General features: G+C 40.7%; 1 protein-coding gene across 1 annotated transcript; it reads left to right on the top strand.

The window, feature by feature from the left end:
• Positions 1-863: 863 nt before the first annotated feature.
• Positions 864-21640, top strand: btaf1 (BTAF1 RNA polymerase II, B-TFIID transcription factor-associated). Its single transcript, XM_005933594.3, has 38 exons — positions 864-1278; positions 4535-4658; positions 5820-5934; positions 6467-6610; positions 7205-7404; positions 8524-8657; positions 8828-8957; positions 9038-9106; positions 9209-9298; positions 9389-9484; positions 9978-10154; positions 10388-10528; positions 10641-10765; positions 11165-11285; positions 11455-11559; positions 11769-11918; positions 12526-12668; positions 12807-12981; positions 13131-13334; positions 13589-14009; positions 14163-14347; positions 14451-14607; positions 14904-15013; positions 15128-15329; positions 15464-15612; positions 16006-16158; positions 16667-16788; positions 17188-17355; positions 17502-17579; positions 17678-17807; positions 17908-18049; positions 18167-18297; positions 18449-18571; positions 19042-19194; positions 19389-19600; positions 19704-19863; positions 20136-20306; positions 20449-21640. Exons 1-38 carry the CDS (start codon positions 1265-1267, stop codon positions 20602-20604), a joined length of 5580 nt encoding a protein of 1859 aa, XP_005933656.1. The 5' UTR covers positions 864-1264; the 3' UTR covers positions 20605-21640.
• Positions 21641-26171: the final 4531 nt, after the last annotated feature.

Below are 26171 nucleotides of genomic sequence, written 5' to 3'. Positions count from 1 at the left end.
TTAAAACTCTTTGTGCACTGTGCATGCTGTGCTTAGTCTACGTGACAACTTGTGTATCTGCAATCTGGTGTTTTTTTTCTCATACAAAGAATATTGTTGTAGATGCTTGATAGACTAGAAAACTACACTTAAAATAAACAAAGAAGCCTGATTTGTATGACAGCACTTCACGAATCCTGTGGTCTGTGACAAGGCAATTGAGGTTTTTTAAATTCATCCTTTATGTCTCATTGCAAAGAAAAACAAAGGCCACATATTGGGATGAAAGTGGCTACACCACACATGAACACTGAATAATCACACTTTTGACAGAATTAAAGGCTATGAAAGGTGTCATTTAAAGACATACTGAGAAATGATAGTCGCCACTTTTTTGCTTGTATTCATGAGAACAGCTACCTTGGAAGTAAAGTGTTTCTTCATGCTTCTATAAGGAAGAAGACACAAGAAAAGCAAGAAACTGAGAAGATGAACCTTTCAGGACCATGGTCAGCTCAAGCTCAGTTGAGACGTTGAATCATCACGACTGCGAGAAATGTCTGCAATTTCTGTGGAAATACACTGAAACATTTAAAAAAAAAAAATCCATCTTAAATAATTTTATACTAGATGCAAATTCAATCAATGATATAACTATGACACATATTCTGCTGTTAATATGTTAATATGATATAAGCTGCTAACATATAGAATAAAAAATAACTATAGCAATATAAGGTGCAACAATGTATAGACACATCTGAAGAAAAAAGTATTCTTTTCGGGTGTTTTTTCCCTTTCGATTCGTTTCCTCTTTTAACGAGTGTTTTGATTGGCTCTCTCCGACCCTTGTAACCAATCAGCCTCCGCCTGCTATGGAGGAAGGAATAAATGCAAGATGGCTCCTCATATAAAAACAGTCTTCTGGGTCGTCCTCAACGTGCAACAAAATAACTCTTTAAATCTTATCAGGTTAAAATATTTATCTGCGAAGAGTTCTGAGGGGTGAACTGGGCTTTATGTTAATGGTACTTGGCGATATTTTGTGGAAGAAGACAGCAGAGAGACGACCGGGGCAACTTTGAAGACATGAATTGGTTGTGAACTCTCTCTCTTTGGTAGACAGAAGCACACTGTTGGGGCCTCAGCTAGCTAGCGGTAGCTGCTAGCTAGCTAATGACTGTCTGCTGTTATCTGTCGCACTGGAAACAGCGTAGCAAGAAAAGTTTCAAGTTGTCGGGTGCCTGTTGGATGTAGGACGCTGAAGTGCCCACAATAACTGACCATGGCTGTATCGAGGTAAGATACGTCTGTAGTAGCTCTGTTTATCTATCCCAGGTTTTTTTTTTTTTTAGCTATTAGCTAGCGGGCTTGCTAATACCTGCTAGCTTTTGATTAGGAAGAGAATGGCATGGCGACGCCTGACAAACGTTAGCAAGTGTAATGTTACAGTGTGAATTGGTCGCCTCTTGTGATATCCCTCGAAGTGTTAACGTAAGTTTGTCTCGTGTTCACTTTCAGGTGCGACATTAAAATACATCCCAGTACTCTGTAACACTCTGCTGATGCCGGCGTTAAGTACAGGTTAATTAACGTTGCTGTGGAGTTATGTCAGTAAAGCTGCTTTGCAAACAAGAGATGCCACCACTGGCTAGCCGCCTCTGCATGCACAACCAGTTAATGTCAGTGTCCGGAACAGTTGCACCTGTAAGTCAACCGTAAATACACTCAGGTGTAGTCCACCTATAGTTTGTTGGGGGATTGTTGTTATGTTGTTTCTCTGGTACTGAAGACTTCACGGCTCTTGTGTAGCTGATGGCATGTAAGTCCAGTTTTCTGATTCCAGCCCAGCAGGTTTTCCTTATAGATCAAGAAGATCCTTTATGAAACTTCTTAAGTGCTCCAGTTCATGCCTTTGCATTGTAACAAAACACAGAGATGGCAGGGATAATTTTGACTTAAGTGTAGGGCTGAAAGAGTATGGAAAATAATCTAATTGCGATTTTTTTGCCCCAATATTGCGATTGAGATGCGATATGCGATTATTTTTTAAGGTCTTTGTCTTCTGTATTATTAAACAAAGACAAGCAATACATCATATAGTATGGCCAATACTATATTACATTAATTTTAAACTGTTCTTTCCTGGAAGACAGACCTCTGTTATGATGACATGAGGTGATGCATGAATTGATGACTGACATTTTTATTTAACTTCTTCAATCACAACAGTATATTTGAACATACACAATAGTTTATTTTTAGCTTACAAACATCTGAGCATAAAGTGCTGACAAGGAACCCTGGTGTAAACATTAAAATGAAAGTCAGTACAATGTGCAGATTGCAGAAATATACATAAAAAAAATCAGTGGCTTTACCACACTCAGTTTTTCGACATCTGTGAACTACTAGACAGTCATTCAATTAAAAAATAATATTAAATAAATAAAACTAATAAATAAAAAATACACACATCTTACTGATCTCTGCAGTCAGTAACATTACACATAAAGTGCAAACATAATAGCAATTGTATAAACACACACACAAACACGCCTTTAAAATTTAAAGGCGTGAAATTGGACGGTCTAGTTCTGATTAGCGTCACCGCTGTCTCGGTGGAGTTTAATAAACTCGGCCGTCTGCTTCTTGCTATCTAAAATATAACCAGACACTGGTGTAAATTCTCGACTGTCTCATACTTCTGTTTAATAAGTTTTCTGTTTGACGTTTAGTCAGCTGTGTGAAAACCAAGGAGGAACCCACCCGGGGGATTAATAAAGTTTTATTTTATCTAATCTAATAACTTTAATCTCAGCCAAACCGATTTACTCACGAACAAACAAAACACTGAAAAAAGCCCAACAATAACATTTTTAGGTTGTCTAAGTGACTTATATATTACGTTTAACCCGAGCAGCGAAACTCCGCGGTGATCTGAAAATGATGTGCCGGGAGTTGTGCCGTTCTCGGCCGCATCAGTAACCCTCGAGCTTCCGGCTAGCTGTCGAGCTGGTGGGTAGCAGACGCCTCTGAAAACGTCGAAGCACTTTTGCAAATATGGGATATCTTGATAAACCGAGCAGATATTTGATGTTTACACAACTACTTTCTCGCCTGAAAATATGTTAAAAGTTTATTTTGTGACCCAGAAAGATTAGTATGAGTAATTTTAAAACTTAGTAGCGGCCGCCATTGCTGGAAACTGGAGTTTGGCTGGGCCGCGCTATGAATTCTGGGATATGGTAGTAATTTGGACAGCCTTCGGCGCGTCGCTGTGACGTAATCGGTCTACAAATGCGGCCTCAGGAGGATGCAGCCCATGAATTTGGACATGTCCAGAGTATAATCGCAGCCTTTGCGGTTAGAAAATTGCACTTGATCATGTCGCGATATTATCGCAAATGCGATATATCGTTCAGCCCTACTTAATGTGTTTCAGGGGCTAGTTTAGTTTTCATAACAGCCACTTAACAGGGTCACATAGGAACACTGCACACAGAAGGGGGAAAAAAAAGGGGGGGGGGGCATCCTTCATACCTCCTCTGCCTTCAGAGTTCATTACACAGAGTGAATCATGAAAATCACACACCCACATCTGAAAGGTTTTAAAAAACACAAAAGAAAAGCCCGTTGCATTCCAAAGCAAATGCTGCATTGGAAAAGTTCTGAAAGTAAACGACTCCAACAATGGCTAGCTACTTCTCTAATATTTAACCAGTTATGTTAATATTAGAAACCTAAACAGTCACACTTCGATGATAGTTTTTTTTTGTTTTTTTAAGTCCAAATTTTAAAACAGATTTTTAGAGACGTTTGATTTCTTCCAAATATTCTTGTTGTGAACAGAATTTCTAAAATTTGTGTCGAGTCCACGTGTTGTGTGTATATTAGTGTGCGTTCATCTCTTGTCCAGATTAAGTGTTTGTAGAACCTGAAGGGATATCTGCACATCCCTAATCCACTTCACTTTATTAATAGACTGCTAATGACCTTGGTGAAAGACTGGAATCATTAGGCAGGTTACTTGGGTGCAAAGCCAAGAAAATAAAATAGTGACTCTTTTAATTAGTGTACATCTTTAATTATTTTCACCGTAGAGCATCAAAAACAGATGGACTGATCGTAAAATTCCAGGATGATGCAGATTTAATTAATTAATTAATTTTAAATTAACTCCAATTATATGAATGGGTAACATTGAGAGCTTCATTCTTAGGAAAAAAATGCTTTCAGTATCTTAAATCTTCATTACATCATGTTTGAACCTTAAGTGATCCAACAGGTGAATGTTCTGCTGCCACTGTTAAACATTGTGTAATTTGCTGACTGGCCAGTGGCTGTCAAGATCAAATCAAATCAAATCAAATCAAATCACTTTTATTGTCACATCACATGTGCAGGTACATTGGTACAGCACATGTGAGTGAAATTCTTGTGTGTGAGCTTCACAAGCAACAGAGTTGTGCAAGAAGGTCCACGCTGATGTTCTACTGACTACTTTCAACCTTGATTTGTTTTCTTTTGTGTGCTTCTTGTAACCTGTCTTTAGACTTGACCGATTATTTATCCTGCTTGACACTGGAACCACACCAGTAACCAGGAAAGCAGCAGCCCAGCAGCTTGGAGAAGTGGTTAAACTCCACCCACATGAGCTTAATAACCTCTTATCAAAGGTGTGTATTTTCATATAATTGTGATTAGCTGTGAGGGTTGTCACAGGCTATCGAGCAGAAAAAATATTTTTCTGTGTATATTCATGTGTACACACCTTCATAGCTGTAAGGTGTACATATATGACAAATATTTTGAGAATTTCTTGCAAAAGAAGAACAATATTTTTAAGTTGTCTGTAGTAGTGCAATGCTTCTGGTGACTTGACGCCATATTTGCTTTGCATGTTTGCTGTCCAAATAGAGTTGGTTATGCAGACTGCAACTGTTTTTGTGTAGTTGCTGGTGAACTTTTTCTCAGCTTCAAGTTGGGACTTAAAGAGAAAGAAAACCCAGCAGTATCAGAATGTCGTCTGTTTGTTTTTTCTAAACAACCCTGTTGGCTATACCAGCCTGAGTATCCATAAGTGCTCTCACACTCAGATGTGTGGAATATTAATAATGTCTTAAGGCATCTGTGTTTCCAATCAGATTAATGAGCTGAGCTTCATTATTGTATAAAGAACAATCCTATAGTCTTGAGCTTTGTGAGATTGTATGGGGTTTAACTGGGGAGCTTTTCTCTTATCACAGTTTACAATCAAATTCAAATCAAATCAAATTCAAATTTTATTTGTCACGTACACAGTCATACACAGTACGATATGTAGTGAAATGCTTGGACAACTGCTCGTGACCTAAAGAAAACAAAAAAGGAAAGGCTATGAATAAGATAGGAAATAAATATGAAAAATTAAAAAGGGTAAATTTAACTAGGAAGGAATAAAATATAAATTAAGGTTAAAAATGAAATAACTGTACAACACAAATTAGAATGAAGGGTAAATTTAACTGGGAAGAATAAGATAAAATATATAAATTAAAGTTGAAAATAAAATAACTGTACAACAAAATACACAATATAGAACTATATAAGAATGTAAGAATTATATACAATCAGGTGTACATTAAGTTGCAGTGATGAATGCTCAATTTAAACATGGGCAAATTTTCAAATAACAATGTCAGATTATGTACAATTCCTGTGCATCACAAGATCAGACTCTATATGTTTTTGTTTTTAAAATATGGCTATCTTGGGTACACCTCTGTATCTGTTAAAACTTTCTGTTTGCAGCCAATTGTACAAAGAGTCAATGCAATCTCTTTTCTGTCATTTATAAGGTCTTGACCTATCTAAGGAGTCCCAATTGGGACACCCGTATAGCAGCAGGCCAAGCTGTAGAGGCCATTGTGAAGAATATTCCTGAATGGAAACCAGCTCCAAAGCCTAAAGAAGGTGAGCATTTGTGCCTTCTCATTAAAATATTTAAGTGATGAGTTGGAGGTATATGCATCACAATAATCATTTGTTTTTGTGAAGTGATCTATTCTTTTGGTCAAACATGCTTATGAAAAAATTCAGACCACATAGGTTTGACTTAGGTTTCATATCGGTTCATAAAGTGACTGTTTTGTGTGAAAACTTGCGTACTAATTATTAGGTGCTTAAGGGTGTAATTGAATACATACTGGTTTAACACATGATGCCCTCTGTTGCGAACTGGAAAAGATGCCTAAAGTAGGTGTCCATGCCCCAAATTGATGTCTTTTTGTCTGTTTAGTTTCACACTAATTAATATTTTTTGTAAAATAGTGAAATGTTGCATCATTGTCTTTTTGTTTTTGCAAGTTATAACCTCCTCTGTGTTATATGCTCTGTGCTAATTTACCTACAATTTGAATATTGCACCTTCCCTTTCATTTTCACTTGGCTACACCATTTGAAATGACAATTTAATATTATGAAACTTTGTGTTTGTTCTGTAAAGAGTCCTGTGAAGACCTGTCTCCAGAAGAAACATCTTGCGACCGGTTGAGTTTCTACCACTTTGACATCTCTCGCCTGCTGAAACACGGGGCATCTCTGCTGGGATCTGCTGGGGCCGAGTTTGAGCTGCAGGATGACAAAACTGGTTTGTAGTGACTCTTCAAATATTATTTCAGCTGCAATAACATCTATGCTCTTACACCCTCTCCCATGCACACGTCTGAACCTGCACGGCCTCTTGTCTGATTGTATGTGGTGTTTACCGAAGTGGAAGATTTTAAATCTGTATTTTCCTGCTTGTTTTTTTCCATTGAGGAAAGACATTATCTAATAAGTTTTTGATTTAAAATGAAGACCATTGTAACAGGTTGAAATGTGTTTGGACAAATGCCAGTCAAACCTGACCAGTAAGACTGCTTTGTTACAAATTTGAATACAGTTTGAAAGGAGAAAGTTGTTCGTTCTTATCTTTTGGTGGTCATTTGAATTTGTAGTTCCTGTGTATGTCGTAACGCACGTAATGTCGTTTCCCTTTGGCCTCATTTGACTTCTCATTCTTGGTCCCAATATTACTGTTTACTAAATTTAACAAGTTCAGTGTGACATTCAAGACCATTCATAATGCTGTCTGTTGTTTAACGTAAATCTTTTGTTTGTTTGGGGTTTTTTTTGTCAGCCACATGCACTTTGAGCCAAAGTTTCTAAAGTTTCCGGCCAACTTCCTGTCATTTGTTCTCAGGTGAGATGGACCCCAAAGAACGTCTTGCATGCCAGAGAAAGCTTCTTCAGAAGAAGTTGGGTCTAGATATGGGTGCTGCTATTGGGATGAACACAGATGAGCTGTTCAACGACGAGGACCTGGACTATACCTGTCAACCCAATGCCCTCAGAGCACACGGAAGCAAAGCCACAGCTGGATCCAGCTCCGGAAACCACTTGGTGAGTCTCACTCGGACCTCTCGAGTCACCATATGTTAGCACACATTTTGTCTCTTTGAGTTTAATGAATTGTCAAAGGGAAGTCTTAAACGTACCTCTCAGTGTAACCAGAACTTTTTAGGCTTAAAAGATGCTATTGCAGTTTATACCTATACCTGTTGCACTGCAGTATTAAAAACTTGTCTGTGCCAGATTTGTTTTTGTTTTGTTTGTAAATGGGTCATGTAGTTTGATTTTCATGTCGTGGGCCCTTTTTGTGAAGTTCTGCACACTTCCTGTGAGTATGCACGGCATAGCAATAGAGTAGATTCATCATCTTTTTTTATTTCTGCCTCATCAATATTTGTGGCAGCTTCCAGTTGTTGAAACTGTCACTATGATTCTTCATTTGCTGGAACACTTGTTTGCAGAAAGTCAAGCACAGGATGAGGAAATTAAAATGGTTTGTGCGTGAGTAGGCAGAGGGAATGCTGTTGTTAAGTCAAATTGTTGAATGTTGTCATTGTGTTTCTTAAATTTGTAAAGTCTTAGTTCAAACTATAGAATCAAAGACATTCCTTTGTCTCTGACCACCTCTCCAGCCAATTTGGTGCTGGGTGAGGCTGACGTGGGTTTTATTGTAGATACATTGTATCTGAAAGATCTGTTTCTTGTGTTGTACACTTCCTGCTTTTATGATCCTTTTGGTGAACAGGAACACACACACACACACACACACACACAGTGCCTTGTCTTAGAACCATTGGGGGGGTTTACAGTGGGAGGTGCTTGTGCTGTGATGTGTATTGTAACAGTCAATAAATAGCTGCGAGGAGAGCTGCTCTTTGAAGGATTTGGGCTAGAGACAGGTGATGAGCATTATACTCCACCACCTGGTTCTGACCAAAGCTCTCCCTCGTTAGCGAGTTAAAGACCAGTTGAAGATGTTCTGTCTTGTTTTTTGTTCTTCATGAGGAATAAGTCTCTAAACTAGCGGGGCATGTGGAAACACAGACTCAACAGCTGTCAGCTTAGAGTTGCTGTTTATTATAATTTGAAAGTTTTCTTGAAACTGTATCCCCACTTTGAGATTCACTAGAGGAGGAATTTCTTAATTAACACCACTCTTTTGTTTTTTAGACCATTCAGGCAGCTGAACTGATAGACTCAGAGTTCCGACCAGGCATGAGCAGTCGTCAGAAAAATAAGGCTAAGAGGATGGCCAAGTTGGTAGCAAAGCAAAGATCCAGAGACATGGATCCTAATGAAAAGAGGTAGGACTATCTATATATTCTGGATTCTAATCAAAACTGTATGTTTGGAAGAGTGCATGTGTTTTATTTTACATGTTTTTTTTGTTTTTGTTTTTTTTGTCAGCATACTTAGTTTTTTAAGATTCGAGAGTTATCATATCCTGTGACTTTCATTTGTCTTTAACCTTTAGTAACGACAGTTTTGAAGGTGAACCTGAGGAGAAACGAAGAAAAACCACCAACGTAGTCACTGAGCAACCAGCAACAGAGCATAAGATCCTAGTCGACAACGTTCCGGATAACTCCAGTCTATTCGAGGAGGTAAGCAATCAGAAAAAAGTCGGTGAAGCTGGTATAGATGACAGTGTCAGATAGCTGATGTGTTATTGTTTTCTCCTTAGACGAACGAGTGGCCTCTGGAGAGCTTCTGTGAGGAGCTTTGCAATGACCTCTTCAATCCCTCGTGGGAGGTAAAAACACAATACTTATTTTCACTTGATAATGTAAGTTGAATGAGAGGGGGTAGAGTGGGCTCAAAGAATAACCACATGTGTGTTGTTTTTGTTTCTCAGGTTCGTCATGGTGCAGGCACCGGTCTTAGAGAAATCCTCAAGTCCCATGGTGCTGAGGGAGGGAAGGTGGTGGGAAGCACTGCGGAACAGGTAGGTCTCAACCACATCTTCAGGCTTTTTTTTTTAAACAGCTGAGTGAGAATCGGACATGACCCAGACTGTACTGATATTTTGATGCAGATGTTACGGCAGCATCAGGAATGGATAGAAGACGTGGTCATCCGGCTGCTGTGTGTCTTTGCTTTGGACCGCTTTGGCGATTTTGTATCTGATGAGGTAGGTTTGTTTGTTTATCAACAAATGTTTTTTGAACATATTTGTCCTAGAGTTTTTCCACTCCTTTGTACATTCCCTTACGCGCCTTACTGAAAGGTTCAGCAATCTCCATTCCAGGAATTTGCAGGCTGTGTAGGGACAATGCTAAAGGTTACTGTTTTTTTGTTTTTTGTTTAAGTGTGACACATGTATATAATAAACTTTTTTTTTTTTTGATTGGGTGCTACATTTCTTTATAAAATTCCTTCCAAAATCACTGTTTTCAAAGAAATTAAAGTAAATTCTCAGTAAATTATTAATTTAGCATAAACTAGGACTTCACAGATGCAGGGACTTGAGGTCTGATTGTGACAGTGTGTTACCATGTTTAGCCTGTAGGAGGAAGCCAAACTTTTTACTTATGTTTGTCAGATGTGTGTCACTCAGCTCAATCTGTGTCTTTGGCTTTGATTTAACTCTTTCTATCACAATCTTGCTCTCTTCCTTTTGACAGGTAGTGGCTCCTGTTAGGGAGACGTGTGCTCAGACACTGGGTGTGGCCCTTCGCCACATGAATGAATCTGGTGTTTCGAGGACGGTAGATGTCCTACTGAAGCTGCTGAAAGAGGACCAGTGGGAGGTGCGTCATGGAGGCCTGCTGGGAATCAAGTATACCTTGGCTGTTCGTCAGGTACACCCTCTCTATCACTGTGCATATGATGAGTTTTGAATAAGAATAGCAAGATTTGACATTGTATTTGATTCGAGTAGCGTGTGGCCATGAATGTGAATTGTGGGGAACAGGAGGTGTTATACTTGGACAAAAAGCTTTTTTCAGACTGGACGCATATGTTCTCGTTGTTATCTCACTTTCTGATGCTGTATACACACATGCTGATTTTCATCTTCTCTTTTGTGTCAAAGGACTTGATTGCTGTTTTACTTCCCCGTGTGCTCCCTGCAATCACAGACGGCCTACAGGACTTGGATGACGATGTCAGGGCCGTGGCAGCTGCAGCCCTCATCCCTGTGGTCAGGGGCTTGGTGCAGCTACTGCCCAATAAGGTGTGAAACAAAACCAGTTTCAATTTCTGTGGTGAAATGTGCATTCTGTTAGTAGTTAAACTTTCTGCTGTCCTTGTTGCTTAATTTAGTCTGAAAACTTAATGTCTCTCAGGTACCCTTCATAGTGAACACACTATGGGATGCACTTTTAGACCTGGACGATCTGACTGCTTCCACCAATAGTATTATGACTTTGCTGTCCTCGCTGCTAACCTATCCACAGGTTCGACAATGCAGGTCAGTTTCAAGCTTATGCAAAAAAGAGACTAATAAAGTAATATATCAAAAAATACTGTTGATTTATTGAATAATAGGAGACTCACAATACCAGAAATTGGTTCCAGCGATTCCATATTTCAAACCTTGACCCCAAACCATACACAGCTTTTGCAGGGTGTCTTCATAAGAGCATTAAGTGCTGTCATAGAATTTTATCAGTGACCTGACATTAACTGACATAATTAGTAACTTGGGGTGAAAGCCAACTCACAACAGTACTTTGTGTTAAACACTTTTTAAATGACCTAATTTTCCATAAAAGGGCACAAACAGACAATACACCCCACAGAACCACAAGCACAAAATTTAGACGAGCGCCAACTCTTTAGCTATGACCCTTTTTTTTTCTCATCCCAGCATGCAGCAGTCACTAACTGTTCTGGTTCCTCGGGTATGGCCATTCTTGAGACACACTATATCATCAGTAAGACGAGCAGCACTGGAAACGCTTTACACACTACTGTCTAAAGCTGACCAGGTAAAGATCTAACAATAATAATCGGATAGTACATCTACATGTATTTACAAAAATATGAGCAAAATATTTCTTTTGTTTTTTTGGGGGTTTTTTTTAGCTCTTAATCCAGCTTTAAACTGAATTGCATCCCTAATAATAAGGTGGCGTTTTTGTGGTTTTGCTGTTCCAGAGCTGTGCAGCGTGGATAAATCCCATCCTACAAGACATGCTGCGGCATATCTTCCAGTCTTGCATACTAGAGAGCAATGAGGAAATCCTGGAACTGATCCTAAAGGTTTGTTACATGACTCACCTAACTACTTTGGGTTAAATGACAAACTCTGTCCAACTTTGGTTATAAAACACAGCTGGAACGATACAGACGATGCTGTATTGTCGATTTTTAATGTAAATGTTAAATTTATTTATTTTTTTATACTTGGATAGCACATATGGGAGACTTTTGATTTTTTTGCATTGTTAATCTGCGTCTTTTATGTGCAGGTGTGGATGGAGCTGCTGTCTCAGGCCCCCCAACAGTATGTGGTAGCAGCCAGCTGTCCATGGATGGGTGCCTGGCTCTGTCTCATGATGCAAGCTTCCCACATTCCAATAGACCTGAACATGCTGCTGGAAGTAAAAGCCCGCTCCAAGGTTGTATACTTTATCTTTATGCACATAAAAACTTTTATTTTCAGCGTATCTTTTGTTTTAGAAGTAGGAAGGAGCAATTTTACAGTGACAGGAATTAATATGATACATTTAAACAAAAGGTCAGCATGACATAATTTGGAATGATTCAGTGTTTTCACTTCTATTTTTATCAATGGGTTCATGCAAATAATGCAGATTCCCTATCACACAAGTCAGTGCACCTTGCTGTGGTTGCTAGGTTACAGACTGGCAGACAATAAGAGTCTTACAGCCATGTTCTGCATTTTTGAGCCAGTGGAGCTTAAACCTTAACCGTCTGGAGGAGGAAATAAGAGACAGAGGATGCACTGGCACACAGAAGCGTGCACCCACCCACCAAGTGGCTTAAATGCCGGTTTAACGAGGTGTGGCGGAACTGAGGAACAATAAAAAGAACTTGGGATGGACAGGTTTGCTTTTCATGTAATGAATTAATAGTCTTAAAAGAAGGGAAGCGGACAAATGTCTACAGAAGGTGTCTTTCCACTCTTAAAACCACGTCAAACATGTAGATTTGGCATCTTCTGAAATAAAACAAACTTTAACTAATATCATGTTGTTCAAACAGGATAAATGTGGCACAAAGGGGCGTCAAGCAAGCAGTCAGGTGAAGGAAACTGTTCAGGAATATATAGCGGGTGCAGAGACGGTGACAGATGACCCAGTTACGAGGGACTATGTAGTAGTCCGTGCTCGACTTATGGCTGCCAAGTAAGTTTTCATAGTTATATTGGGAAGAAAAGTCTTTAACTTAATGATCTTTAACTCTCAAGAAATAACTGGAATCGCTGACTAAGTGATCGAGGTTGCGTTTGCACTGACTGCTCTCTTTGTACCTGTGTAATCCAGATTGCTGGGGGCTTTGTGTCGGTGTATTTGTGACCCTCAACTCAATGCTGCATCCCAGGAGATCAGACCAGCAGAATCTTTGGCTCAGCTATTGCTCTTCCATCTCAACTCAAAGTCTGCCCTGCAGCGAATCGCAGTGGCATTAGTGCTTTGTGACTGGGCTGCACTGCAGAAGGTAAAATTCAGCTGTTGAGAATTTTTTTTTTTTTTTTTTTTTTTATTTTTTTTTTTTTTTTTTTGTTAAATAAGATTAAGATTTATTGACTTGGGAGCAAAGCAGAATCGGGCTTTCAGAAGCTGAAAGGTTTTCTCGTATCTTTTCAGGATTGTCAGTTGGTGTCATCCACCGTGCTGCCTCGTCTTCTGGCCATTCTGTCTGAGCAGCTGTATTATGATGAGATCGCCATCCCCTTCACACGCATGCAGAATGAGTGCAAGCAGCTGATTGCACTGCTTGCTGATGCCAACATAGACCTCAAGGACCGCCTCAATTGTAACGTTTTCACCATTGATCAAGCCAGTGAGCTGGTAAGTCAGTACACACACATGTGCACTGATAAACCTTTGACACACGATTATCAGATTGGTGAAGCACCGTGATCTTTATTAGGATTTTGCAGCATGTTTGTCATCTAGGTATGGTGTCTCAACAAAACCATGAATGATTTTTGATCAAAAACTGTAACAATTCTTGGCTTCGAAGGTTAATGGATATTGCACTCTGTAACACATCAGACTCTTTTTCAATCACACCCTTTATCCCCCTCCTGCTTGTTCCCTAGGTAACCACCATCTTTGCAGAGTCAACAGCCGGGTTTAATGTAAAGTCCAAACAGTGGCCAGCCCTGGACAGCAAACGCCAGCAGGCTCAAGCGACTGTGATGGAGACCAGCACAGAATGGCAGCAGCTGCATCTGCGCGTGCACATGATCGCAGCCTGTGCCGTGATTAACCTGCAGGTGCTCCCCGACAAACTGAACCCACTCGTCAGGCCTCTGATGGAGGCCATCAAGAGGGAGGAGAACACCCTGATCCAAGGTTATGCTGCCTCTTTTATAGCCAAGCTGCTTCAACAGTGTGCCGGACGCTCGCCGTGCCCCAACCCTAAGATCATCAAAAACCTCTGTGCCTCAGCCTGTGTGGACTCTGCAACCACGCCCTCATCTGCTTGCCCCGTACCTCCGACACAGGAAAATGCCAAAGGTGAGACCTTTTGAAGCTTGGCTCTATTTTCAGTCTGTCAGCTACAAACAGGATTTTAAATTTGGGGTTTCAGTGATGTTTTAAAAGGTTTGACTCGTGAATATAAAAATCATGTGTTAACACTGATGGTTTTCTTAATTGTCATGCTTTCAGGGGGTGGCTTGGAGAAAGACGGCATGCATCACATGGTCAATAAATCTCGAGGTATCATCACTCTGTATCGCCACCAAAGAGCTGCGTTTGCCATCACCAGTAAGAGGGGTCCAGCTCCTAAAGCGCCAAAAAACCCAACCACAGAGCTTCCTCCTGGAAGCACCATCAGCTCAGAGAATGATGAGGTACAGAAGAACTAAAGTACATTTTCAACACATTGAGCTTAAAACCAACAACGCCATGTTGTCTTTACTGTTCTTGGTCTTTTTTTCTATCATTTCATTTCAGAGCAGGAAGCCATTTCTTATTCAGAGACGAGGTGCAGAGTTCGCCCTAACAACTATTGCACGGCACTTTGGTGCAGACCTCACAAAGTCTCTGCCATACCTTTGGGAGAATACGGTGGGACCACTGACGTCAGTGGCAACAGAAAATCAGTGCATTGGTATGTTGATTATGTTGATCAGATTTTGATCTTTGATAGACACTGGTGAAAATATCGTCACCTTGATTTTCACCAATATAAATCTGTAATTGTCACTTAGGAACATAAACTGTGCTATTTTAGATTTAATTGTAGATATCTTAGAAACGAAAAGCTGTATAGAGTCTCACGAGTCAGTGATCAGTGGGATGAAAGGCCTCCTTTCACCGAACCGATTCTCTATATCCTTCCGTGTTTTCACATCGTTAAGATGTACAGAGTTGTTACTCTGAATCATTGTGTTTCATGTGTTGTAGATAGGCAGGCCCAGCTGGAGAGGGGCGACGCTGCAGCTCAGGAATTGGTCAACTCTCTACAAGTACTGGAAGTCATGGCAGGAGCCATGGCTGCCGAACTCAAGCCTTTGGTAAGTTTGATCCATTTTGACTGATTTACTTTGATCATTTTTTTATGATTATCATGGATTTGGAATCCGTGACATCTTATGGAGATTGTTGGACTTTTCTGTTTTTTCCTGCAGTTATTGGAACACCTGCCCCATTTGTTCACCTGCCTCCAGCACCCATACACAGCAGTACGTCACATGGCAGCACGCTGTGTTGGTGTGCTTAGCAAGATAGCCACACTGGAGACCATGAACAGTTTCCTTGAGTGTGTATTACCCTGGTTAGCTGCTATTGATGACTGCACCAAACAAGAAGGCGCCATCGAGGCTTTAGCCTGTATCCTTCAGTGACATTACCTTTCAGTTTTTTTACCTTTCTGATATAAGAGCACTCCAGAACTGATTTATTTGTGCCTTTATTTAGTGTATTCCTGTGCTGTATTTTACTGTCCTTGACCAAGACTCCTGCAGGTGTCATGGAGCAGCTGGATGTGGACATCGTGCCCTACATCGTGCTGCTGGTGGTACCAGTGCTAGGCCGTATGAGCGACCCCAGCGACAGCATTCGTTTCATGGCCACACAGTGCTTTGCTACACTCATCCGCCTGCTGCCACTAGAGGTACGAGCACCCAGACAGCAGGCTAAAGTGCAGTTTTAATCATTATTTAATGTTTACATCAGGGATGTCAAACTCCTTTTACACTGTGACCTACATACAGGGTATAGAAGTTTAAGTACAAACTTGATCCCTGGGGTAGCTGTATATTAGAAAAAGAAGTACAATTGCCTCAAGATTTCTGCTGAGAAATAGTACTTTAGTAAATCTGTCGCCATGAATCCTGATCAGTAAGAAAACTTGTGAAAGTCCAGAATTTATACCTACCTTTACATTTTCCACAGCTGTACAGTGGACAGGATTGGAGTCTTTGCTGGGCAAATTTTGGCCCCCGAGCCTTATGTTTGACACCTCTGGTTTGGACTCTAAGTAATGTATTTTCCTCTTTTCTACCAGGCGGGTATACCAGACCCTCCTGCCATGTCTGCTGACCTGATCCGGCAGAAAGCTAGAGAACGTCACTTCCTGGAGCAGCTGCTAGATGGCAGAAAGTTGGAGAACTACAAAATCCCGGTGCCCATTAAAGCAGAGCTCCGGAAGTACCAGCAGGTTTGTGTCACGTTTAAGGATGCCCACCCTGTGGATATTTTGACACACGAACAACTTCTGGAACAGTTTAGTGCTTGAGCTGTCTCATCACCTCCAGTGTGACCGTATTTCTGCCACATTAAAGAGTCAGGTTCCCTTAAATGCGGAAGGCTGGCAACATAGATAGAGATGCTGACAACAAATCGTTTACTTTACAGTAAATTTTAAAGCAGTCAAATGGAGGTTAAGTAAATGTGCTGGCTCTTCTTTGAACTGGCTTCTAGCAGCTCTACTGAGAACAAATCTATCTCTGTAATACAGAAGTGAAGACATCCTGTTTGAAATGTTGCTGAAATCGCTGCCACATCCTCAGCATCACTACTGTAACTGACTCATAGGCACTGAAACTGATGGGTGTCATTGAAGAGATTGTTTTGATGACTTTTGTCTAATCATTAGTATGATTAACCAGTGAAACATTGATATTCAGTGTTGTGGTATTTGAGCGTTGGTGTGTTTAATCTTGCAGGATGGAGTGAACTGGTTAGCATTCCTGAACAAATACAAGCTGCATGGGATCCTGTGTGACGACATGGGTCTCGGCAAGACGCTGCAGTCCATCTGCATTCTGGCAGGCGATCACTACCTCAGGTACTAACAGCACTGTTACAGAGATGGAGTACGTGCACAAATATATTATCTGTTTAAACAGTGATATGCTACTCTATGCAGTCATTGTCAGAGGCTTGATAAGTGTGAGTTGTTTTACGCCCATTTTTAATGTGGTTTAAATGCAGACAAAACACGAGTAACCTCCACGAGAATAATTTTTATAGGTATTACTCGTCCACATGCCTTATTGCCCAATAAAAGACAGAATATGGTTTGACAGCTTGAATACCAGCGGTGGTCTGTCCAGGCTCGGTGCATTCTTAAATCTGCCTTTGATCTTTGACCTTTAAAACTCTGATCCAGTCTCATGTTTGAAGCGCTGTGTTAGAAATTGTGACTCAGTGTGTGTGTGTGTGTGTGTGTGTGTGCACGCTTCAGGGCACAGGAATATGCCAAGACTAAAGCAGCAGACTGCAGCCCCCTGCCCTCTCTGGTGGTGTGTCCTCCCACGCTGACTGGCCACTGGGTGGACGAAGTGGGCAAGTTCTGCGCCAAAGAGTACCTCAACCCGCTGCACTACACTGGGCCTCCTACAGAGCGGATGCGGTAAGGATTAGTCAGAGTTTACTGCAGGAGAATGATTCATGCTCTCATTTTTTTTGTAAAATTGAATAAGTGAGGAAGAACAGTTTGTGTGTGGGTAGAGATAAATGCATTTATTTGAAGCTAAGTAAACATGTACTTCTTTTCAGGCTGCAACACCAAGTGAAAAAACACAATCTTGTTGTAGCCTCTTACGATGTTGTCCGAAATGACATAGATTTTTTTAGGTGAGTGCTACTCCAAAGGTTTTTTTTTTTTTTTCTCTTTGTTTTTGTATTTTCTGTTCTGCATCTTAAAGTGATTTTATTTCTTTTTACTTTTCTAGAAATATAAAATTTAATTACTGTATCCTCGATGAGGGTCATGTGATCAAGAATGGGAAAACCAAACTGTCCAAAGCCATAAAACAATTGGCTGCCAACTTCCGAGTCATTTTGTCAGGAACGCCCATTCAGGTGAGGCTTCCTTTGTGATCTGAAAAGGAAATGGAGATTTCCATTCTTTCCATGTTTTCTGCAGCTCAGAGTGGAATAATGTTTAATGCTCTAACTTCAGAATAATGTCTTGGAGCTCTGGTCGTTGTTCGACTTCCTAATGCCGGGCTTCCTCGGAACAGAAAGGCAGTTTGCTGCACGCTACGGTAAACCAATCCTAGCCAGCCGAGACGCCAAAAGCTCATCGAGGGAGCAGGAGGCAGGTATGTGAACCCCCTAGTTTTTGTTTGTTTGTCTTTTCAGATATTAGATTTTCTCTCCTTCTATCTGGTTACTCTTACTGAATATGGCCTACCATTAATGTTGCCTTCTCCATGTAGGAGTCCTGGCAATGGAGGCCCTGCATCGACAGGTACTACCCTTCCTTCTGAGGAGGATGAAGGAGGATGTCCTCCAGGATCTTCCTCCTAAAATAATTCAGGACTATTACTGCAACCTGAGCCCTCTACAGGTATTGACCCATAATGACCTTGGAGACATTCCACATTAGTATGATGAACAGTAGTTGGAATGTGTGTTTGCAAAGTCTTGGTTGGAATTCATGCTGGTAAAACTTGTTAGTGGCACAGTTTTATTGATTTTGGCTTCGTCACTGCCTGCAGGTTCAGCTGTATGAAGACTTTGCAAAGTCTAGAGCCAAGGCCAGTGTGGATGACAGCATCTCTGTAGCTTCTACAGAGGAGGAGGAAAAGCCCAAGCTGAAGGCCACAGGCCATGTCTTCCAGGTATGTGTGGTTTGATAAATGTGGTCTTTGCGGTTCATATGTGAAGAAAGTTTGTCCTGACCATAATGTGTAGCTTTGAATTGTTCCTTTCTGATAAATGGAAAAGCAAATGTTTCTTAAATATTTATGCAGTAGAATATGGTGCCTGCATACCCCCCACATATTTTCCGCACCATGGCAGAATATAAGACAGACAAAACAGTGGCCTGCTCATGGACACTGTAGGCTTATAATCTGCCTTTTACCCTTAAAATTTGACATTTGGAGATTTGACTCGTCAGTGAGGAAATTCTTGCTTGTCAGTGTCACACGGTTTCCTCATTTGTCCTCCTGATGACTGACATCTTAAAATCTGTATCAATGTTTTTTATTATTTGCATCTTATAAAACCTTATGTGAGTTTTTAACAGTCTTTCCTTTGCTGATGGTTCCCCATGTTAATAGTTGGGTTCATGTCTTCATTCTTTAAGGCGCTGCAGTACCTGCGGAAGCTGTGTAACCACCCCAGCTTGGTCTTGACCCCTCAGCATCCAGAGTACAAACGCATCACTGAGCAGCTGGCAGGACAGAACTCAAGCTTGCGAGACATTCAGCACGCGCCAAAACTATCTGCTCTCAAACAGGTGAGATATCACTCTTCAGGTCATCTTTCTCACGGCCAAGTGTTTGATCCTGATAACTTTTTGATTTTACACAAAGATATGTAGGAAGAAGAGATTCTATAAGGATGTTTGTTGTATTCAGTTATCCAACCGTTCACTTGTATCTGATTTCAAAGATGCCCCATGCCTTCAGTCTAACACGTTTCTGCTCTCAGCTGCTGTTGGACTGCGGACTCGGTGGTGGTGGAGGATCAGAGGGGGCCACTGAGGCAGTGGTGGCCCAACATCGTGTGCTAATCTTCTGTCAGCTGAAGAGTATGCTGGATATCGTTGAACATGACCTGCTGAAACCCAGACTGCCCACCGTCACATACCTGAGGCTGGATGGCAGCGTGCAGGCCGGCCAACGTCACTCTATAGTTTCCAGGTTAGCTCATCTGTACAGTTGCTCGCTGTCAAACACAGAAGTCTGCTCAATGCGAGTTTGCTAAATGAATGCAAGACTAGGATTTCTTCTTTCTGTGCCTCAGGTTTAACAATGACCCATCAATAGATGTGCTGTTGCTGACCACCCATGTTGGTGGTCTGGGTTTGAACCTGACTGGTGCAGATACCGTGGTGTTTGTGGAGCATGACTGGAACCCAATGAGGGACCTGCAGGCCATGGACCGTGCCCATAGGATAGGACAGGTACTGTTGTTGAACACACTTGCTCAGCTGAATATCAGTGTGTAGACAGATTTAGGCAGTCCAGGTTGTTTTGATGACTCTTAAACTTCCTCTGACACTGAAATTGCACAATCAAATCCCACGCAAAGAATTGACTTTCTTTTAGTTTCACATTGGATCAGCCTTGGATTGTATCAAGAGGCTGCTGCTGTCTAAAGCTAGTGATGCAAAGAGAAGCAGTTGAAATTAGATTGGCATGAAAGCATTTAGTACGTTCCATTTGTCTTTTGCAGAAACGGGTGGTGAACGTGTACAGGCTGATCACACGAGGTACGCTGGAGGAGAAGATCATGGGACTGCAGAAGTTCAAGATGAGCATCGCTAACACTGTTATAAGCCAAGAGAACGCCAGCCTGCAGAGCATGGGCACAGACCAGCTCCTCAACCTCTTCACACTCGACAAGGTGAGAGCAGCTCTGTCCTCTAGCGTTTGTACTATTGTTACTGATTTCTAATAACAGTCAAATTTTTATGTTCTCCACTAACACATGCACGCATCTTTCCCCTGTGTTTGGCTGAACTCCCTTGTCTGTAAATGTGTTTCAGGAGGATAAAGGTGAGAAGGCTGAGAAGGGCGAGCAGTCATCAACCTCAGGAAAGACTTCCATGAAGTCAGTGCTGGACAGCTTGGGAGAGCTGTGGGACCAGCAGCAGTACGATTCAGAGTACAACCTGGACAGCTTCATGCACTCTCTGCAGTAGCACTGTGTGCAAGTCCACCCAGCCTCCATCAGGCGTCTCGCCCTCTGGCCGAGCAGGACCCGGTCAGAGCGCGAGGAGACCCCTACTGCTGCAGCCACATGCCTAACACCGCCACCTTAAATAGAGTAACGTTAAGGAGTCCCTGAAGGATAATACTCTCAGTACATTTCCCACTGCGATTACTTACCCACAGCCAAAGACCTGAATCGTTGTCGTTCTACAGTTGATAGGTATGCAGCAACATCACTCAAACTTATTCTCATGAGGTAAGTTACCCAGGTCCTTTGCAAACCTGAGAGAATAAAACCATGTGATGATGTAACAACTGTGAAAGACGTCGTCTACAGTAGCGGAACGTTTTTCCACTCTTTCAAGTGCACAGTGTTTCATAAGTAAAGTTATCATTTATAGTTACAGCAGCAGGCGCTACTTTTACAGCCTGCTACCCTCTGCTCATATCACATTGCCAGAGTAAACAGTGTTAACTGCTTCAGATGTTACTACCTAGATGCACCTTCCTCATGTGCGCCCTCTTCTACTACCGCCGCCACCTCTCACAAAGTCTTAAAGCACCGCTATACCCACCTCTCTGCCTGATGGGTACAAACATGTTTTTGTATGAGAAAAGGAAACTGGGAGAGAGTAACAAGAAGCCACAGGATGCCGTCACACAGTGCTGGCTTTTTATAGCACAATGCTGAGCTCAGGAGCTGGTTGTGCTATGTCAAGACGACTCCCGTTCTTCAGACCATGCCCTGGAAGAGTCTGTTCACAAAAAATGTGGTCATCAGGAGGCCCGTTTGAGAAACTATATTCTGTGTCCACCTTCTCCACATGTACTGTAAAGAGACTGACCCGGGAAAGCACTGCGCGTCAAAGCAACTTTACAGAGATGGAACTGAGGAGGCCAAGCTGTGGCTGGTACCTGAAACTTGTCATAAGTATTTTTAAAAAATGAATAGACTTGTACATAATTGCCTAATTGCTGCTTTTTGTTTATGATCTTGGGATTGTAATAAATTCTACAAACCTTTAAGTCATGTATTTGTCTTTGGACATCAATGGCCAGTAGTTGGTGTGGTTGTACATCCAGGGAAAATAAAAACTAGAAGTGAATACATGTAACACATTTCCACATTGGTCTAATTTGAACCTAGGTAAATGCAAAATTTACCACTGCACAGGAAAGCATGGATCGGTGGGTAAATTTAATTTGTCTGATGCTAATTTGTAACTTTCTAAAGACATCTTGTACAAAAAGTGCTCAGAAAAGTGGGAATTTTATCAGAGGAAGGAGATTGTGCTATGTTTTGTTTCTTTTAAGCTAACGTTACAGTGCGTTTTTCATTCTCACAGCTTGACCTTTTACATTTTCCAGTGTAATTTGTAAGTGGCCCAAGAGCACAGACCTTTAAATGTTACTGCGGGGGCCAAAGAGCGTAATGAAAGTTAGTATTGACAGATTTTTATTTTTCATGTTTGGGGGGGTTGGAGCAACAAACTCAGAAGCGGTAGTAAGCAGTAGCAGCATTAGAGCTCCATGTTTTTGAGTCACAGTCATACTGCAAATAATCAAGACAACAGAGGTCCAAGTCAACAATCATCAAATCCTCACAGAGGTGGAACCAGTGCTCCAGTCGGGTAATAAAAACTTTAAAACTAAAAGTCATTAAAAGCAGTGGGATGTTTTTTGTGGGGGAAAGGAGCATATTCCTTCATGTGATAAGATCACAACATGAGACCTCCAGTGCTCGTTTACCCAGGGCGCGCCCATGAAACAACAGGGACAATGCGGTACGCTATCCAGATCGACATGAAACGCATATCCGTAGACAGGAATATAGATGGTAGATAGATATAAAATGGTTGGCATCATCTGAATCATGATCTTTTTCATTTGTGCGCACACTTGATCAAACAGATATAAAATGTTGTCATTAGGGGGTTTTTTAGTGCCAAAGAAACTGGCAGGGGGGGCAGGAGATGGATACACACTTGGTGGTAGGGTGCTCAGTAATATTGGACTGTGAGACTAGTTAACTTAGAGGGGTTGTGAAAAGCATTAGTATAAACTGGTTTAAAAAAAAAGGCCAACCAGACAGAACTTCCAAAAGCGTGTCTCTTTTCTTAGTGGATCATATCAGTACAGACATTTCTCCAACCTTTCTCCTCCCAAAACATCCAAACAAACTCAGCATTAGCTCAGAGTAGGTTCATTCATCATAGTGACTTAATTGTTTGATTATTAGTATTACTATTATTTGATTCTGCTTTGGCTCATATTGCTGCCAGTGGACACCTAAGCATGCTGTGAAGACAAAGCTTTGACTGACACTGCAGACTGCACCTACTTTAGGATCACCCTATCCTGATAAACCTATTCACCCAGACAGCGGATGAAAAGGGTGGATGTTTTGTTGCAGGAACGTGGGGAAGGACAAAGACCAGCAGGCCTTCCTTTAACTGCAAGCAGTAGCAGCAGCTGAAAAGGCATTCTAGCATCACATGGGCTTGTGAGCCATTCATATACATATTCATATGGTTCAAGCAGCCCTTCCACCTAAAACAAAGTTACACCTTTTCAGACCAGGAGACTGGGTGCTTATCGGAGATCTCCAGAGAACCAGCTGGAATGAGAAATGGTGGAATGGCCCATTTCAGGTACTGCTGACAATCCAGACAGAAGTCAAAGTTGAAGGCTGTGCCACTTGGGTCCCTGTCAGCCATTGCAAGAGGATTACAGAACCACAGTAATAACCCAAAGGGTTAAAAAAAATTCCATATTGACGATGAAGAAGACAACAAGGGTGTACAATGTGCTCTCCCCTTTCAACCTACAGCTATGCTGGAACGAAAGAGTGAGGGGTGAAAGAGCGCCCTCCTCCAACAAGAGGATTTCTTATTACTGCTATATTTTGCATACAAATTTTATACTACAAGAGTGATTAGAAATAATTAAAAGGGTGGAAATATAGTAGAAAAAATTGTGTTTCACCTTATTAAACCTCAGTGTACTGTTGTTATTTAGCTGTAATAAACTAATTATAAACTGTGTTTATAATGATAAACACAAAGATTGTACCCGCACTATAAAGGAGCCCTTATTATTTTGCCTGTTTGTCATTGCTGGTATGAACCCTGCTCTGGCTGGATTGATCCCTTTCAATAAATCTCAATAACTTTCTTTCAGTACAGTATATCTCAGAAAATCAGTTTGGTTTTGATGCTCAGTTTATTTTTCCACAACAGGAAACTGTTTGTGTTCTACACTTGACTCACAAAACTCAGAGAGATGGAACAAAAGGTAGAGCAGGCCACCTGCTAATTAGACGGTTGGTGGTTCAGTCCCCGTCTGCTCCAGTCTGCATGCCAAAGATCCTTGAGCAAGATACTAACTCCAAGTTGCTCTTCGATGGATGGATCCGTAGGACTATGAATGTGTGTGAATGATAGATAGAAAGCACTTACATAGAAAAACGTGCATGGGTGAATGAGGCAAGTTGTATAAAAAGCACTTTGAGTGCTCAGTTTTAGTCCATTTAGCTTTAACACACCCTTGTCGTGATTCCTGGTTCACTGACCCAGTATTTTGAGTTTTGTGAGTTCATGATTTACCTTGGGTTTATGAAGTTATTTATGTTCTTGCTCTTCAGTGTTTCATCCTTTCAGTATATTTTCCAGCACATCTCTGTAGTGTGCACTTCCAGTCTGATTTTGTCAGTGCCTTGTTTTTAGTTACATTTCTGTCATTTGCTGTGTATATTATTTTCATGTACTTAGTTTGGTTATAGTTCTTGTCTTGTTATGTTAGTGCCCCACCTTCCCTCTGTCTCCCTCTCTTTCTCTGAACTGACAGATATGTGAAATTATCTGATACTTACCCTTCTTGATTCCTCCTCTTTAGCGTTAGCTAGATTCTCACGTACAGTGACTACAACTTTGTATAACTGCTATAAATTGTACTGCTGAACCTGAAGTAATGAGTCTGTTGTGAAAATGTAAGAAGCAGAAATTAGAGATAACATTTGTTTATAAATGTAGTGAGTAAGTGTAAAAAGTGTCAGTTTCTCTGTCCTGGATTATTCTGTTTTAATGGGATAACTGACAGTCATGCCAGCAAGAAGGCACAAGGCAAGCCATTTGCTGCCACCTATAGGTTACTTTTGCACATTTACACTTCACTCAATCACCTGTTAAACATCACATGAAGCTGTCACAAGATAAACTGACTGTAAAGAAAACTGATGACTGAAAGCTGTTGGGTGTTTACTTACTTTTCATCTTTTAAAAGTTCATTATGAGCCAAACAAACACAGTGAACACTCAAGCACATTGTTCTAGATTATTATTGTGTTAATCTGAATAACCTTCCAATAATTCACAATATAACGTCTCTTTTTTTCCTTTTATTTTTCTTTTTTCTTTTCTTTTTTTCTCCTTTTTTTTTTCTTTTTCATAATATAACTTGAGCTGACCTCAAGAAGTATTGAATAAAGAATCCACTTTATTTTCTTTCTATGCATTTTGTAATGTAATATTTTTGCCAATTTATGGAAATGTCATGATGTGATGGACAGTGTTGGGCAAGTTACTTTGGAAAAGCAATTAGTTATAGTTACTTGTTACTTTAAAAAAAAAAAAAGTAGCACAACCTCACATGTCATATTGTATTAACACAAATGATCTAAAATCAGACAAAAAACGTAAAATCTGAGCATAAAAAAAGTAACAACCACAAACATGTTTCATGAATCATTAACTTGAAATGCAAATATAAATTGTAAAATTTAAAAACCTATGCACAAGTTTTGTAAACAAGAAAGTTATTTGCAGCTATTTAAATAAAAATGCAGCCAAGTTTTGTTTGTTTGTTTGTTTTTGTTTTTTTAAATAACCATTTCCAGCTATTTACAGAACAATCAGGTGTTCTGCATCAAATAAGATGCCACACAAATTATTTGTGCCAGTTTAAAAAATAATTTTTGTCCACTTTAAGACAGACGAGAACATCACAAGCCTGATAGCTGCAGGCCTGACAGCAGGTGTATCACTCCTGTTGCAGTCTGCACATCTTCAAGAAGAAGAAAGGCCTGAATCTACAGATCTATGAGCATTTATGTTTATAAATGCTTATGAGCAAGATTTTCCTAACTGACTTCAAACGTTTGAGCTGTTTTTAATGATAGTGCGTGGTTATTGATTACAGCAGATCATATAGGAGTATCAGGACAGTGAAGAGACTGTTAAATAGATATGAGCAATTAGTGGAGTCTGTCATCCTTAAAATGCTCCTACGATAGGCAGCTGGCAGGATTGAATGACGCCTCTTTGGTGAAGTACAGATACAGGCTGTAAGCAACCATGAGCCACTGTGTGACAAATTGATAAACATGCATAATGTAGATTTGGTAAACACATAGGAGCCACTAATATGAGAAAATGAACGAGTTAGGGAGAGTTTGCTATCAGTCTTGGAACTGTTCAACTCAATTTTGTTTGCAGACAGAGCTAAAATGTTGCGACTTTGTTTAAAACTGGTGACAAAATTCCGATCAGATACAACTACA

This window comes from Haplochromis burtoni, unplaced genomic scaffold, assembly GCF_018398535.1.
Source record: "Haplochromis burtoni strain Fernald_Lab_line unplaced genomic scaffold, NCSU_Asbu1 Contig_170, whole genome shotgun sequence".
Taxonomy (NCBI): Eukaryota; Metazoa; Chordata; class Actinopteri; order Cichliformes; family Cichlidae; genus Haplochromis; species Haplochromis burtoni.
Note: the sequence above shows the minus strand (reverse complement) of the source record. Positions and strands in the feature narration are given on the sequence as shown.